Source organism: Aplysia californica, unplaced genomic scaffold (genome assembly GCF_000002075.1).
Source record: "Aplysia californica isolate F4 #8 unplaced genomic scaffold, AplCal3.0 scaffold00534, whole genome shotgun sequence".
Lineage (NCBI taxonomy): Eukaryota > Metazoa > Mollusca > Gastropoda > Aplysiida > Aplysiidae > Aplysia > Aplysia californica.
The window spans coordinates 42,272-57,073 of NW_004797804.1; the positions used below are offsets into that span (position 1 = coordinate 42,272).

Consider the following 14,802-nt stretch of genomic DNA (forward strand, 5'->3'; position numbering starts at 1 on the left):
GAGAGAGAGAGAGAGAGAGAGAGTAACGCAGTGATGGAGCGGGCCCTAACATTAGTAACATGCAATAATTATTACCTTGTCCAAAACCTTTTTCGTGGGTACTTGGGGCAAGGGAAACTACCCATGAATAAATTCCGCTGGATTAGTCCACATGTGCTTACTTCCCTTGCATTCTGATTTAACAGGGATCTGATATAACAGTACTTTTTCTCTGGTCCCACCATCCCTGTTGTGATATCAGGTTTCCACAGTAACTGGATTCTGACCAAACGGTCTTAGTGATTCAAAATAGCCAAAAATGTCAGATAAAACCTTGTAATTTTAAGGTAGGGCCGTGTTGTGAGAAATTACCCTGGTACTCGTAACTGACGAAGGAAGGATTCTAATAGTACAATCTATAACTAATAACTTCGACCCAAAATATCGCATACACACAGTGATGGCCCTTGATAATGATATATGTGTATTGGGTCAAGTGGGGGACGTTACATTTACAGTAACAGTTGACTACACTTGTGTTGAACTCGCTTGAGTCAATTTTCGGTTAAGTTGATCTTTTTCTCAGGTCCCAGCACCTCTTCTTCTTTACAGATCCCAATGGTCAAGTTGAACTTCGGATGAGTTGAGTTAATCTTTTTTTCATTTCCCCGTCATCAATTCATTCGTAGTCGTCTGTACTATTTATAACCATACCATCACAGTCCTCTGCTGTCACTGCTGCAGGTTTCTGCACGGTCTACGCAGCCCTGGATTCGGCAGCAAGGTCCATGGGGAGGAGCCTGGCCAACGAGACTGTCCAGGTGATGCAGCACAAGTACGGCGCTCAGGTGGGCCAGCTGACCGAGAACGCAGTGTACACAGCCGGCAGCGCCCTGCAATGTGTCTACAACAGAAAATGCCTTGGGGCCAAGGCTGTGGCGAAAAGGGTAGCCAGAGACACGGGAAAGGCAGTGGTGGAGGACATAAACAAGTCTCCCCAGCACACGTCTTCTTATTGTGGATCTTTCTATAAATTGTAAAATGTGTCACGGCGCGGTGGAATCAGCTCGTCAATTTTTAGGCATATGAATCTATTGGTATCATTCTCTTAAAGCTTGTTCATTTATCTTGCAGTTGGTGAAAAAAATCTATCTGTCTTGAATAGAAGAAGGTAGGGGTCACCTGGTGTCAGAGGTAAAATTAGCGGCCAAAGTTTGGTGACTTCCAAAGCTTGAGTGTGATTGGAAACTGTAAATTTACATTCTTTGTGCCTTTGATCAGCGTTTGTGAGTACAAATCCACTCAGAATGTGTTTTTAAATGGACATAAACAGTACAGCATTAGGAGAAAAAAAAAGAAAATTCGAAAAAAAGCCAAACAGCCCCAAAAATGCCGGTTTATTTGATTTCATTAATTTAACAAGCGCCTGATTTCACCGCGATGCCTCATAAATGATTGGAGTTATAAACCTGGAATGTAAGATTTTCAGGAGAGTGAAAAAACTTCCTTTCTTAACTTTTAAAATAAATGTATTCCTTTCTTTAACCCTTTTTGAACCATACAGGCCTGAACCGGCCTACTTGTCACGTTGTCATACCATTTTTACCGGCCTGACACACCCGCACTTTATAGTGCAGGCCTAGAAATGAAAACATTCCACTTTAAAGTGAGATGCTGACGTCCTAGGTCCTTGTACGTGAATTTTTTGTTTTTGAAATCCATCGCTTAGACCAAAATCATACGCAAATTCTTTGCTTCACACCCTGAACCTCCTAAAAAAAAAACCCTGAAAATAATTCGGTTGTGGGAAGCCATCAGGTGGCCGCCATTTTGGTTCTGCTGTGCTGACCTGCTGACCTATTTAATTTATGATGCAAAGAGGGTTAAACTCTGTTCTAAAGGTAATGTTTTGGCTTTGGCTTTAGCTATAGCCCCACGCACAGTCACATGCAGTCTCTCTCTCTCTCTCTCTCTCTCACACACACACACACAGTGGTCTTCCCCTAAGAACAGTCCGTGTAAGCGTAAGAACATGATGCTTTGCCTAACTGCTGTACATGTATATGCTTTTTACTGTGTGAAGGATTTTTCTCTCTATATATACAATTTGCTGCTTTAAAAACCTTTCAAAAATATCTGTCCCTCTGGTTTTATGCACCCCGCATAATTTAGCGAAATTTGTTCCTTTTTTGAGTAATTTCTGATTATTTTCCTTTATCATTCTTTGTTAAAATTAACAGAATCGCATACTTTCACATTTTTGGGCTCAGTTTGCATAATTTCATAATTTTTTTGCATAAAGGCGGGTACAGAAATATAAATGAGCCTGCGAACTCGGTTTAAAATCAGGGCAATAAACCTTTCTGAGCTGCTTTGCCATACTCAGTGCAGGTTGGCGAGAATGGAGACGGGGTGGTGTCAGCTTGCAGGCAATTAAATCAACACACTACGTCATGTACTAGTAGTAGTATGTACACTCACTTTCACAGAATGTTTTCTCTGTAATCTTGGGCACATATGTGAGCTGTGTTGAGTGGTTTAGCTGAGAAAGAAACCAGTGGCTGGGGAAATACAATGTATCATCGTGTGTCCAGTAAGTGGATGGAAGAAAGAGTGGGGGGGGGGGGCATTTCTCCAATTAGCCTATCAGGTGACATCTAGGTCTAACTAAGTCTAAGAATACGTAAAAAGGGTGGTTGATTCAATAATTGAATATCCACCAATCAAGAACGTAGATCTAGCCTTTTTTGTTACCGAATTAAATGCCAAACAATAGATCTACGAACATTTCCATGATGACATGTTACTATAAATAGAACTCCCAGTTCAACTCTTCACGGCTTTATTTTTTCACTTTGTCGATCAGAGATGCTTAGATTTCGATGCATTTAGAATAAATAAAGTGTTCTTAGTTGAAAAGACAGCAAAAATACCACCACGAAGCGATACATTTGTATAGATCGCAATTAATTCACTATGAGGTGGGGAAAATGTAGGTCGGCGTGATTCCCACCAAACAATAACAATCCAACCACACGGCAAGAGGTGGCCGATTAGTCTTATTTTTCAAAACACGATATTCATAAGTATCCTAAAAGAAAATTATGATAATACTTCCATAAATTGACGTCATTAACAGATCTATCTAATGTTTCTTTTACTGAACCATCATTATAATCGTCTGCTGGTTGGGTCAAGTCAGAGGGGGTGGCATTGGGCGATGGAACAGCCGCAATGGCAGAATGACGATCTCCCGAAAGTGGTTGCTACCCCACTTCAGAAAAAGTAATATTTATACTTCGTGGAACGTAGTTGGCTTTTTTAAACACATAAACTTGATGGTAGAGATGTCTGGGAATATGATCCTGGCACGGATAGCCCGATTTGTGTCGAATTTCATATTTTAAAATGCTTTCTTCGTCTTTACATCGTACCATTCAAGCTTTCCGCTCGAAATAAAAACATAAACACATTCCCCGGAAATTCTCCTGAAATCCCAGATTTTTATGTTTCAAACCGCAAGAAAATTCGATGATTCACGACTGAGAAATCGAAATTTAAAACAAGTACCCCCCCAAATCTAAGCGCGCAAAATTGCGAGACGGCCGAGTTTTCTCGTGTTAAACTTTAGTCAATTAAAAACTAAATATGCAATCATAAGTATCAGTTTCTCGTTCACCATGGAGAAGGAAAGACACAGAAAACAGTGGTATAATTTTTATTAGTGTTTACAAAAATTAAAACCAGCTAATAGTTGGATGAAGTTGTCCAAATCTGGCTCCAGCCGTAGCTGTCTGCCTGGAAAACGGCTCGCCTGCGGTACCTAGTTGTTAGGAAAGGATTAAGTTTTATTCAATTGTGACCCAAATGTAGCTTTCACATGAGATGCTTACATTTTAATATTGAGTAGAGCTACTTTTTTAATGTAGCCACCTTCAAAATCGATGCATGAGAGAATGTATGCCCCCCTTGAAAAAATACACGTTAAGATTTTGGAGTCAAGTTTTGACCGTGGATTAAGTCTTCGTCAAAATTGTTGCTGGCTTAGTGTCATTTGAGGGGTCCAAAGAGATCGTTGTCAGAAGGCGCCAGATCAGGACTATGATGGGGAGGAAATTTTTATGGCAAAACCTCCCAACTATACTTTTGGAATCTGACTTTGGTCATGTTTGTGATTTGCGGAGTAGCTTAATGCTGCTGATATGAGTGACACCTTTGCTCAGTTGTCCCGGTCTCTTCCGTCGCACCCCCCAGGACGGTGCAACTGACTGAAGTGTCTTTAGGCCATTCCCAAAGGGGGGACATTTCTCGTTCTAGTTCTAGTGCACAGTAGAATTGTAAATGGGCTGATCTAACAATGTCATGCCTGAACAACAACAGGGAACTGCTGCTTTTTCGTTCCTAATCTTTAATATCGTAATTTTCCTCTTCTTCTTTTGTATGTTTGTCACACTCTTGTGACTCCCTATTTCCGGGGTGCCTTGATAGTCGAAGCAGACTTTGTACTGCTGAAGCTAGAGAGGTGAGCAGAGTAAGTCTGATTCCCTGTAAAGACTTCTCTGTTGACATCCACCACTTGGCGCTCATATGACCTTATTCAGGTCCGAGCGCCGTAAAACCTCTACTTAAACTAAAAAGCACCACCTCTCTGTTTGTTGAGTGTCTTACAACTTACAGTAGCAGGCAGCATTGACAGTTTGACCTTGTGGTAGAAAGTCTACTAACACTACACTAACACAATGCCTTTTGTATCCCAGAACACAGATGCCATCAATTATCCAGCCGAAGGCTGCACTTTGAATTTGAGCTTTTTGGCCGGAGGTGATATTGGATGTTTCCATGTCACTAAGTCTCTCTTTGTTACAGGTGTCCTGTAATGAGCCCACGCGCATGTCTCATCACCCCTGATTATGTTGTCAAGAAAGTTTCCGTTACCTCTACCAAAGTTCCCATCTGGTCAAACAGCGTTGCCACCCCCACCCATGCATTGTTCCAGAAGTGTCTGAGCAGATGCCCGCTAAGGTTTCTCTTTGCAACTCTGTGCTCTTCTGTCAATTTTTGAAAGTCCCACCGAGCCACCACTTTGCTGGGTAATCATACTTTGAATTGTAGTTGGTGGGGGTCTCTAGTGATAGGGCAATAGCAAACATGTTTTAAAAAAAAGTACCATAAGTGTTTAATGGTGCTCGCAACACTGCATAAGGCTCATAAGGTCATACTGTATGAGTGTGCGGGACACATTAAACATTTTCATCAGTTGGCAGGAAATTTTGAATTTTGCCCGAGTGGCGACCTGAGCTTACTCTTATCGATTTTAGACCACAAAGGGATCTTTCACGTGCACAACTTGCACACAGGACCTCCAAGATTTTTTGCCCTTATCCGAGAAGGCTAGGTGTCAAATCTTACCTATCTTAAGATCAGAGGTGTGACTCAAAGACAGAAGTAAGATTAGTAAGAAGGAGCCAAGGAGTACCAGCAGTAGGCTGCAGAAAGAGTCAAGAGTCCAGAGGAGGGGGCAAAGGAGGTGACGGGATGGGGGCACAAAGTGGAGAAGAAATCGGACGACAGAAAATTGTTTAAGAGCAGCATACCAATCAGCCCCATGCTGTTTCGTGACGTTGAAGTTTGTGGCCGTCCTGAACTCAGCTCATCCTCCAATTACACCAGTGATATAGATGCATGTACATGTATTTCTACTTATCTCATCATTGTTATATATATTACGGCCATTCATTTTGATTGAATTTCAGATCGACTATTCCCTTTTGCTCTCAGTCTCAACACCAAACAACAGCTCAAATTTCAATGGTAGCTGCCATATTTGTTGTGTTGTCACAGCAAGTTGAGCAAGATGCACTCTTTTATAAAATAAGTGCAGTAAATGAGTGGAATGGTGCATGTAAAATGTATCTACAATATACCGGTACTGGTTCAGATTTCAAACAATACTGATATTAATTCGTCTTTTTACTTTACTCTCCGAACAACCCTTGTATCATTCTCTCTCTTTCCCCTTCTTCTTCACTGTACCAGCTTATCTACTTTTGAAAAGACTTATTTGAATCTAGCAATAAAAATCTAGTCATAACATTAAAATTTAAAGTATTAGTCATATATATATATATATATATATATATATATATATATATATGGGGCAATTTTTAATTCAGATGTGCATGCTCATCATATCACTATAAAGTGTAGCATCAGTCAAGAAGAAGAAAAAAAAAAAAAATTACAGTGCAGGTTTAAAATGGATGACTGCCTTGTATAGCATTGGTCAATATACAGACTTCAACATAAGTTAAGGACCACTTGCAACACTCTGAGTGGTCTTCTTGGGTCGAAATGCACATGGGCGTTCTTGGACTGATCCAGTGGCTTGATGGCGCTGCCTCAGGCTGACAATGACAGAGTGTGACACTGCAAACCTTCTGGTAACTTCTTGGGCTCCAACTTTATCCTGCAGCCATGCCATAGCCCTGGCACGATCAAAGCCTCTCAGCTTTCGTCTTGATGGCACGTTGATGTGATACTGGATTTTGCCCAAACGCCGGCTTACATTGCCACCAAAGTTCGAGGCCGTACTTCCGTTTATGACGTGCACCATAAGTTTTAACTGAGGAATGTCCGTGGTGTCGCACACAAGTCGATAAAAAACAGCAAATTTGGCTAGAATTCCCGGAGGACTTCCGTGCAGCACGTGATGGTTTTGCTTCTTTTGGAAGCATTGCAGTACGCATTGGTAACCCATTAACACTATCAGAGCAAAATATTTTGAAACATTCCTTGCTGTCTTTTTTTCTGATTTTTTACAAATGAGGGCTGTCTGTCAAGGTGGTCCTCAACTTATGGTGAAGTCTGTACATTTAGATGTGAAACATGCTGACAAAATGAGTGACTTCTTGGATTCAAGCCTTATGGAGATAGACATCCTGTTTGTAGATGAACTTTGATGAAGTTTTTACAATTTAGGAAATAATTAATTAAAAGGCATGTTATACAGTACCAGTACTAAAAGAATAAGGCATCAATAGAAAATCTACAAATTTGACCCTAGTGTTGATTTTTCGCCATGCCAATATCTTCATTTTTGTGGATTGCGAGAAGTAACTCATTTTGTCAGCATGCCTCATTCTCATATATATTGCATTGTCATCCAAAGTAAATAGAACACTGAAATATCATGTCAAATTTAATATATGACAGTGTTGTATGAAGTACACACAAGATTGAAGTTGAAGACAGAAGTTTCGAAACACTAATAATTTTATGATCTGAAAAAAGAAGATACAGAACAGTGAAATACCATGTTACACACTACAGTTGTTTTGCGCCAATCAGTGTCCAATAACATTACTTTACATAATGTGGTAATCTCAGAAATTATACACACAACACTGAAATATCACGGATACACAATTTATACACTCTTTCTCTTTAATCCAGTTGACGGAGTGATCGTTAAACAAGAAGCAATTTATGGGTGTTGATCGACAACTCATTCATTGGAAAGAGAGAAATTCTACCACAGTGTAGTAAATAAAACGCTGATAATGAATATATACTTGTAATAATTGCTTTCAATAAAACGTTCTATGACAATCCCAATCTTATTTATTTTGCCGTTTATCAACAGTTATCCCACTTTGCTCTTTTTTTTTTGCGCTATGTCAACAACAATTACAATTTTTAGGAAAACTGGAAACAAGAAAAATCATTATTTAACTATTTTAAAAAATTCTCTTGTAGTATCAACAGAAGGCCTCACATCTATCTTTTTCCTAAATGCTGATGCACATTGTGTTATACTGAATCTGTGCTTTCCTGGTCAAGCAAAACATTTCGCTGCGAAGCCCGAAGATTTCTTTAGTCGTTGTATGGTTCAATATTGTCCTTGACTTCCAGAAGCCATAACAAATGGTTATGTTCATTGTCATTATACTATATGATTGTGTGATTGTTCAAGTTCAAAGTCCTAGTCTTTGCCAATTTTGCATGCTACATGAAGTTCTCTATATTTTGAATGAATTTGAACCGACATAATTAAAAAAATTTTTGGCCGATTTTAAGGATTTACACAGTTCATTTCACTGTTGCTTCAGCTCTTCCTGATCTAATAAAAAAAAGTCTACTTTCAGACAAATGGAATTTTTTCTTTTTTTCTTTGACTTTGTTGTACTTAGCTAGTAACAAGACCGTTCGTCTACACAGACCTTGACACAAATATAGCCTCGCTTCTGACCCTAAAAAATGTTTTATTGGAATTACATGAAGTTCAGCTAGGTTTGAATTCGCACACACCCAGAAAGACAGAGAGAGAGAGAGGGAGAGAGAGAGAGAGAGAGAGAGAGAGAGAGAGAGAGAGAGAGAGAGAGAGAGAGAGAGAGGGAGGGAGGGAGGGAGGGAGGGAGGGAGGGAGGGAGGGAGAGAGAGAGAGAGAGAGAGAGAGAGAGAGAGAGAGAGAGAGAGAGAGAGAGATTGGGGGGGGGGGGGGGGGGGGGGGACTCTCAGCTCTAAATACTTTATGTACACATAAATCTCCCCCCAAAAGACAACAACAACAACCAACAAACAAACAAAAAACAAACCACTTTTCAAGCACAGAGAATCATTTCCCTTAACTTTGGGCAATTGGGGCTATTTAACAGAGGAACCACCATTAACTCTTTGAAGAAGCGTCAGCGGCAGGGAAACCTACCATTGTCAGCGTGTCCGCTGACGATTAAACGTGTTTATATGTTAAACTAGTGGTCTAAGGTGGACAACCCCTTTATCATTGGAAAGTTCGTCCAAAGCCCTATAATTTGGATGACTTCCTTTATTTGCTTTTGAATTAGGATAGCTTTGCATGGCGTTTGTTTTAAGCCCATTGTTTCGCACGAAACGTCGCAGTTTCTATCAAAAATGGCAATCTCCATGTGATGTTCGATGCAGACTGAATAAGCTTTGGAGTTGTTTATAGATGATGGTGATGATGTGGAGTTAGAAGAAGAAAGTTCAGATGATAGTGATGATGAATCTGTACCTTTGGTTGTTCGATCTAGATCTACCTGACCCCCAAGTCTCATCTGGATTTTAAAAAATTTTCTTTTGAGGGCAACTACAGTGATCTTGCAGCCTTGATCAAGGTAAAACTGGTATTGTGAATGTTAATGATTGATTGATATTAGAGAAAAATAGAGGAATTGTATTTTTTAGAGGATAGGAAAAAATGGTGACCTGGTAAAAAAAAGAGCTAACAAGGGGCGTCACAGGCTATCGAAAATGGGAAAGTGGGCACGTCTTCAAAGAGTTAAACTTTATGCTTGTCCCAAGGGAGGTGGTAACCAGGTTTGACGGAACTGCGCAATCAGTCTCCTTTGTTCTATGATTGGTTTCTGCGGTCTAAACACCGGGGCATCTTCCTAGGGAGCCCGCTAACTTCTACAGGGTTTATACCATGAGGACCCATCCCGTCTTTGGGGGAAAAAAAGCAGAGATGTCCCCACACCCAAAAGTCTTTGACAGAGGAGGATGCTAAAGCAAACAAAATGAGGGAGACATTCTGTGAAATACTCTTCCCCGAGCGGGCATTGAACCCATGTCTTTTGCGTACTGGTGAAGACCCATCATCATGCGTATTAGTGAAGACCCATCATCATGTGTACTGGTGAAGACCCATCATCATGTGTACTGATGAAGACCCATCATCATGCATACTAGTGAAGATCCATCATCATGCGTACTGGTGAAGACCCATCATCATGTCCTCTGAAAGAAGGCTGAGATGTCTCCAGAGCTAGAAGCCTTTGACAGTTTCCGGTAGTTGGCTCTTTGTGTCGCTTGTCGTCGCGTCACCCGCAGGTGGCATGGAGTACACAGGGTCCGCAGGTTGTCCAGGTCACACATCCCTCCACCTTGCCACACGGGCTTGATGTGATCCACTTGCCAGAACTAGGTCAACACAAACAGGGGAAAAAAAACAAATAAACATTGTCTTAATACACTTAATAATAAACAATCTTAATAATAAAAATAATAATAATGTGAATTTACACACTGCCTGATTCCTAGAGATAAACATTGCCTTATTATTAATATAAACCATCTTAATAATAAAAATCATTATAATCATGTGAAGTAACGCACTGCCTGGCTCCCAGAAGGCTGTAAGTGCTGTGATGTAATGATTAGGCTCTTCACTACAGCCTGCAAAAGACACTATTTAGTTTTTAGTAGGAGTTTTACGGCACTTGCAACACAATAAGGCCATATAAGTGCCGAAGAATAGAAGTATTACAAGAGAGTAACATTAACAAAAAAGAAGGAGCAGAGATAAGGGTGACAGATGTTTGATGGGAAAGAAGGAGCAAACCACACTAGAGCACCCGCCAACCACCCACACATGAGATATACATTGGTCATGTAGCCCCTGTTGTTAAGCACTATAGGCACTCTACAATACAGTGGAACTTGGATTCAACGAGGTCGCCGGGCCTGACCTAAAATCTCGTTGAATCCGAGTGTTCGTTATAGCAAACATGAGGTTTTGTGTAGATAATTACAGGCATTAAGCATGTAATGTATAAAGAGAAGTCACAGGTAGTGCCTGAAATGGCTGCATATTATGAGCTGTGTAAAAAAAGAGCCGATTCGTTCAATGCACACGGCTGAGTCATCTCGATTGTTCACCAAAAAGTTGTGTGGCTGTGTAGAGCCTAGCATAGGCAACTTTTGATTCCATAGACCAGTGCACAATTCATTATGTAGATCTACTTCAAGACTACCTTATCATTGTAATAATGATCAGTTGCCGAGGGGGAAAAAAGACTGTGACGCGTTTCTATCTGCGACGTTCAACGCCCGGAATGCTAGTGCCCCCCCCCCCTCTCTTGCAAGCACTGAAATCTTCTATGAGCAACTAATTGATTCCATTACATCAGTAACATTTTGCCGTCACACCTCGCCGATTGGAGATGTTTACCACCTAGTTTCTTTGGATTTCCCCAAAATGCCTTTGCTTTTGATGGCAAGAGTTTTTATTAACATGCGGATAACTTGAGAACGACAGTGGCGTGGTGGCGGAGTGGTTAGAGCGCTTGTCTCCAAAGCAGAAAGTTAAGGTTCGAGCCTCGGTTCTGCCACAGATTTTTTTTCCCGCCCCCTCTGCTCACCCACCTGTAATGGGTAGCTGACTTCGAGTTGGGGAAGTAAAGGACTAATTTTTTTATTTTTTTAAATTTCTAAAAAAATAAGTAAGATAACTGAAAAAGCATGTGATGTCGTGACTTTGATGGATTTAAAAAACATTTTTTTTAAAAATCCGTGGCCGAAACGAGGCTCGAACCTGGACTTTCTGCTTTGGAGACAAGCGCACTAACCACTCCGCCACCATGCCACCGTAAGCTACAGGCTTTAAAAATACTGCAATTGTGCTTTGCGGTCGTGTTGCCACCGTGAACGACAACTAAGTGGGAATCCCTCAATGACATCAAACAAGATGGCTGTTACTATAAATATCAGCCAATGGCGTACATCTGTCGTTCTCAAGTTATCCGCATGTTTTTTACTCTGAGCCTTGTGATTGTGATGACAAAGAGTTAAGAGCAGTGAATACAGAGTCGGAGAAATAAATGGGAATTAAGAAGAGGTTAGTAGATCCAGAGTTCTCATTATCTATTATCTATTTGTGGTGGCCGAATTTTGCTATTCAAAAGGCTTTTTAATGGCTGCATTGATCGACATGCGGTTTTCACGAAAAGATTCTTTAAAATAATCTCCAGATCATGGCGCCCTTCGTTTTTTCAGTTTTGAGACAGTTTTGCTGCAAAAAGCTAAATTTCTTTATTTCGCCGATCGCTTTTGTAGGCCGACGCCTCTGTCTCTGCAATTTTAGAAAATCCGGTGCCGAAGTGATATTTTGCGAGGCACATTTTGTTTCGAGAGTATAGATCTAGATCTACACCTTCTAATTTTTTGCATCTCTTAAGAATTATTTTTCCATTCCAATAGAGTGTAAATATAGTAGTCCTATGACTTTCAGTTGATGTTAATGCACCGATCATCCCTTTCATCGAAAGGGGGCCCAGCTAGTTCTAGTTATTTATGAATGAATCGCACAGAGCAGTTACCTGTCCTGGTGATGGTTGAGTGATAATCAATTTTTTCTGTTTGCTGCCGAGACATCGGAATGGGCTCTTATTGAGGAGCTCAGCCCGAACAACTAGGTCTTTCGTGCATCTGAGGAAAGAACCCAAGGCATTTTGTTAGGTAAATAAAAGCGCACTGACATGGTACTAGAATCCAAAGACAACAGTTCAAAATTTCTGAGCGATATAATTATAATTATAGAGCAGGGGTGTGCAACATTTTTCAATATTTTTTTTACTGGTGGGTCACATATTGGAGCAACAATTATGGCCAGTCACAATCCAAGTATGTAATCTAATAACACAGAGTGTATAAATTTTAATTTAAAAAAAAAAAGAAGTAAAGTAAGGGCCACACTGACTGGCCTAGCAGGTCATATTGTGGCCCACAGCCTGTTAGCCATTTGTTGCCCACACCCGATTTAGAGTTTAATCTTTCAAAATCTAAAGAAACCCACGGGATACGTCATAAACCTTTGATCCTGATTGTACATCACTACAAAACATGCCACCCAAGCAGCCGATTGTTTCCAGTGTCAAACTACGTCCGTTTTTTTCTTTTATTTCTCTCGTTGGCCTGAGCCAGACCCCCTAACGCAAAAGCCCTGGAATTTTTCAGTACCGTGACAAATTATTCCTAGCTTTGGTGCAACCGATATCATATTTTAAAAATTTATTTAAAAGGGCATGATAACACTGAGTGGCAACTAGACAGTGTTAAAGTTAGATTTAGACAGCTGCACATGACAATGTGACGTAGACTACACCCCTGATTCCAATTTTCGGGCTTTCTCCCGGTCATTTTCATTTTCATGGTGTTTTCGCAACAAGGAAGTCTGAAAATGAAATTCCTGTCTTTTTTCCCATTTTTCCCGGTTGGGTGGTAACTCTGGGATTTTATACTCTTCTTAAGAACACATAGATGGGAACATGCACACATACAAATTATACGAGTACCGTACATGAAAGTACACAAATACAACATGCTTGAAAGAACACATGCACAACACTCTTCTGAACACACACAAGACACACATTTGAGAATAGCAATATATGGACGTAGAGGTAGATCTAATACATGTTGGCCTACACAAAATACATGAAACACCCTCGTGAGAACACAGACCACACACATGACATTTGGGACACCATACGTTCAAATTAAGAAGAGATGTTAATCCCACATCATCAGCTAGCCTTTCAATTGTACTAAGCCCAAAAAGCTATATTTTTCAGGATAGAGAAAAAAACCTGTTCCATTCTTTCATCAATAGTAGCCTACCTACGTAATTTGCATATTTTGTTGCTTTTTTTTCGTTGAACATTTAGAATTTGAATTTCTACAAAATATTTCTTGAGCACCATCAACCGATGCCATAAATTAAGAGACTGCAATCTCACAAAGTTTCCAAAATTTTGGGCTTAGTTCATCTGAATGGCTGGTCCTTCAGAAAACACGTGTATACACAACACTGCTAGAAAAACACACAGGACATACTTGAGACGAGTGATGAAGCTGTGAGCATCCAGCTGACAGAGCTGGCAGACACCGCGCTGAATGTCAAAGAGCTGGTCACGGCAATAGCTGGCATGGGTCAGGATCTGGACCAAAACAAAGGGTGAAATTGCGAAATGGTACGGGTTTAATGCCGCTATCAACACTATTAGGTTATTTAAGAGGTGGGGCCTCCTAGTTTAACTTCTGTCTCCGAAAGGACCGAGCCAAGTGGGAAATTCGTGTAAAGTGCCTTCCCAAGGACACAACGTCGGACCGAGCTGAGGCTCAAACCCCCGAACCCGCAATCTCACGATCACGAGTCCGGTAGCCTAAGCACTAGGCTACCGACGCCACCAAAACAAAGGGGGCACTCTTATAAATAGTATGTTTCCAAATGAAGTCGACGTCGAACAAAACACAAATCGTTGGCCAGCTGTTCAGATGCTTGAAGCCCCAAATTTTTAATTTAATTTTTTAAAAATTGCAGTTTGCCGAAGAAACACTTTGTCAAAATCTAAATTGTAGATGTTGAAAAAATAAAAAAGCAAGAACCCCCCACAAAGTAGAGGTACAACTATTTAAAAAAAATAAAACTTTTTTTTTCTCTCCTGAAAAATTTTGCTCTCTGGACTTAGAACATTTGAACAGCTTGCTGACCAAGTAGGTTATTGCAAACGAGAAACACAAAAATCAGGGGCAAGAATAATGAAACAGGAAGGAGAGCAGGTAGAGATGATACACCTTATCATAGACCATGTTTATTACGTATTCATGTCTGCTATCCCGTCAGGTAGAACATCCTGCTAGTGTGCTGAGAGTGAGAGTATTCACAGTACTGTCCCCGGGGTTTTATGCACCCCGCATAATTTAGCAAAATTTTCTCGTTTTTTGCACAATTCCTGATTATTTTCCTTTACCATTCTTTGTTAAAATTAACAAAATCGCATAATTTCCACAATTTTGGGCTCAGTTTGCATAATTTCAGAATTTTTTTGTGCATAAAACTGTGGGGACAGACAGTACCCCTCCACTTCGAGGGGCTGGGGGAGATTGAGCTAAAAAGACATTGCTCTGCTCTTCTGTGTTTGTAAGGAAATTGAAAAACCATTTACACATGATAATAATTATTCTATTATAAAAGATATCGTCCTTTTATTTCCGTGTTACATGGTGTACATTTTTAGCCAGAAA

General features: G+C 40.4%; 2 protein-coding genes across 4 annotated transcripts in view; one reads left to right on the forward strand and one right to left on the reverse strand.

Annotated features, from left to right (window-relative positions):
- Nucleotides 1–1,763, forward strand: part of LOC101849873 (spartin) — a 41,483-nt gene extending 39,720 nt beyond the window's left edge. For all 3 annotated transcript variants that reach the window (XM_005106448.3, XM_005106447.3, XM_035971908.1), the window contains exon 9: nucleotides 724–1,763. In XM_005106448.3, coding sequence (XP_005106505.1) covers nucleotides 724–1,019 — 296 coding nt within the window. In that variant the 3' untranslated portion in view covers nucleotides 1,020–1,763. The remainder of the gene's footprint in view (nucleotides 1–723) is intronic.
- A 7,310-nt stretch (nucleotides 1,764–9,073) lies between these two features.
- LOC101850276 (DNA annealing helicase and endonuclease ZRANB3) overlaps nucleotides 9,074–14,802 on the reverse strand; it is a 34,750-nt gene continuing 29,021 nt past the window's right edge. The window contains exons 18-20 of the mRNA XM_005106449.3: nucleotides 13,612–13,715; nucleotides 12,096–12,204; nucleotides 9,074–9,918 (exon numbers count right to left, since the gene is read on the reverse strand). Of these exons, the coding sequence (XP_005106506.1) occupies nucleotides 9,727–9,918; nucleotides 12,096–12,204; nucleotides 13,612–13,715 (405 nt within the window). The 3' untranslated portion in view covers nucleotides 9,074–9,726. The remainder of the gene's footprint in view (nucleotides 9,919–12,095; nucleotides 12,205–13,611; nucleotides 13,716–14,802) is intronic.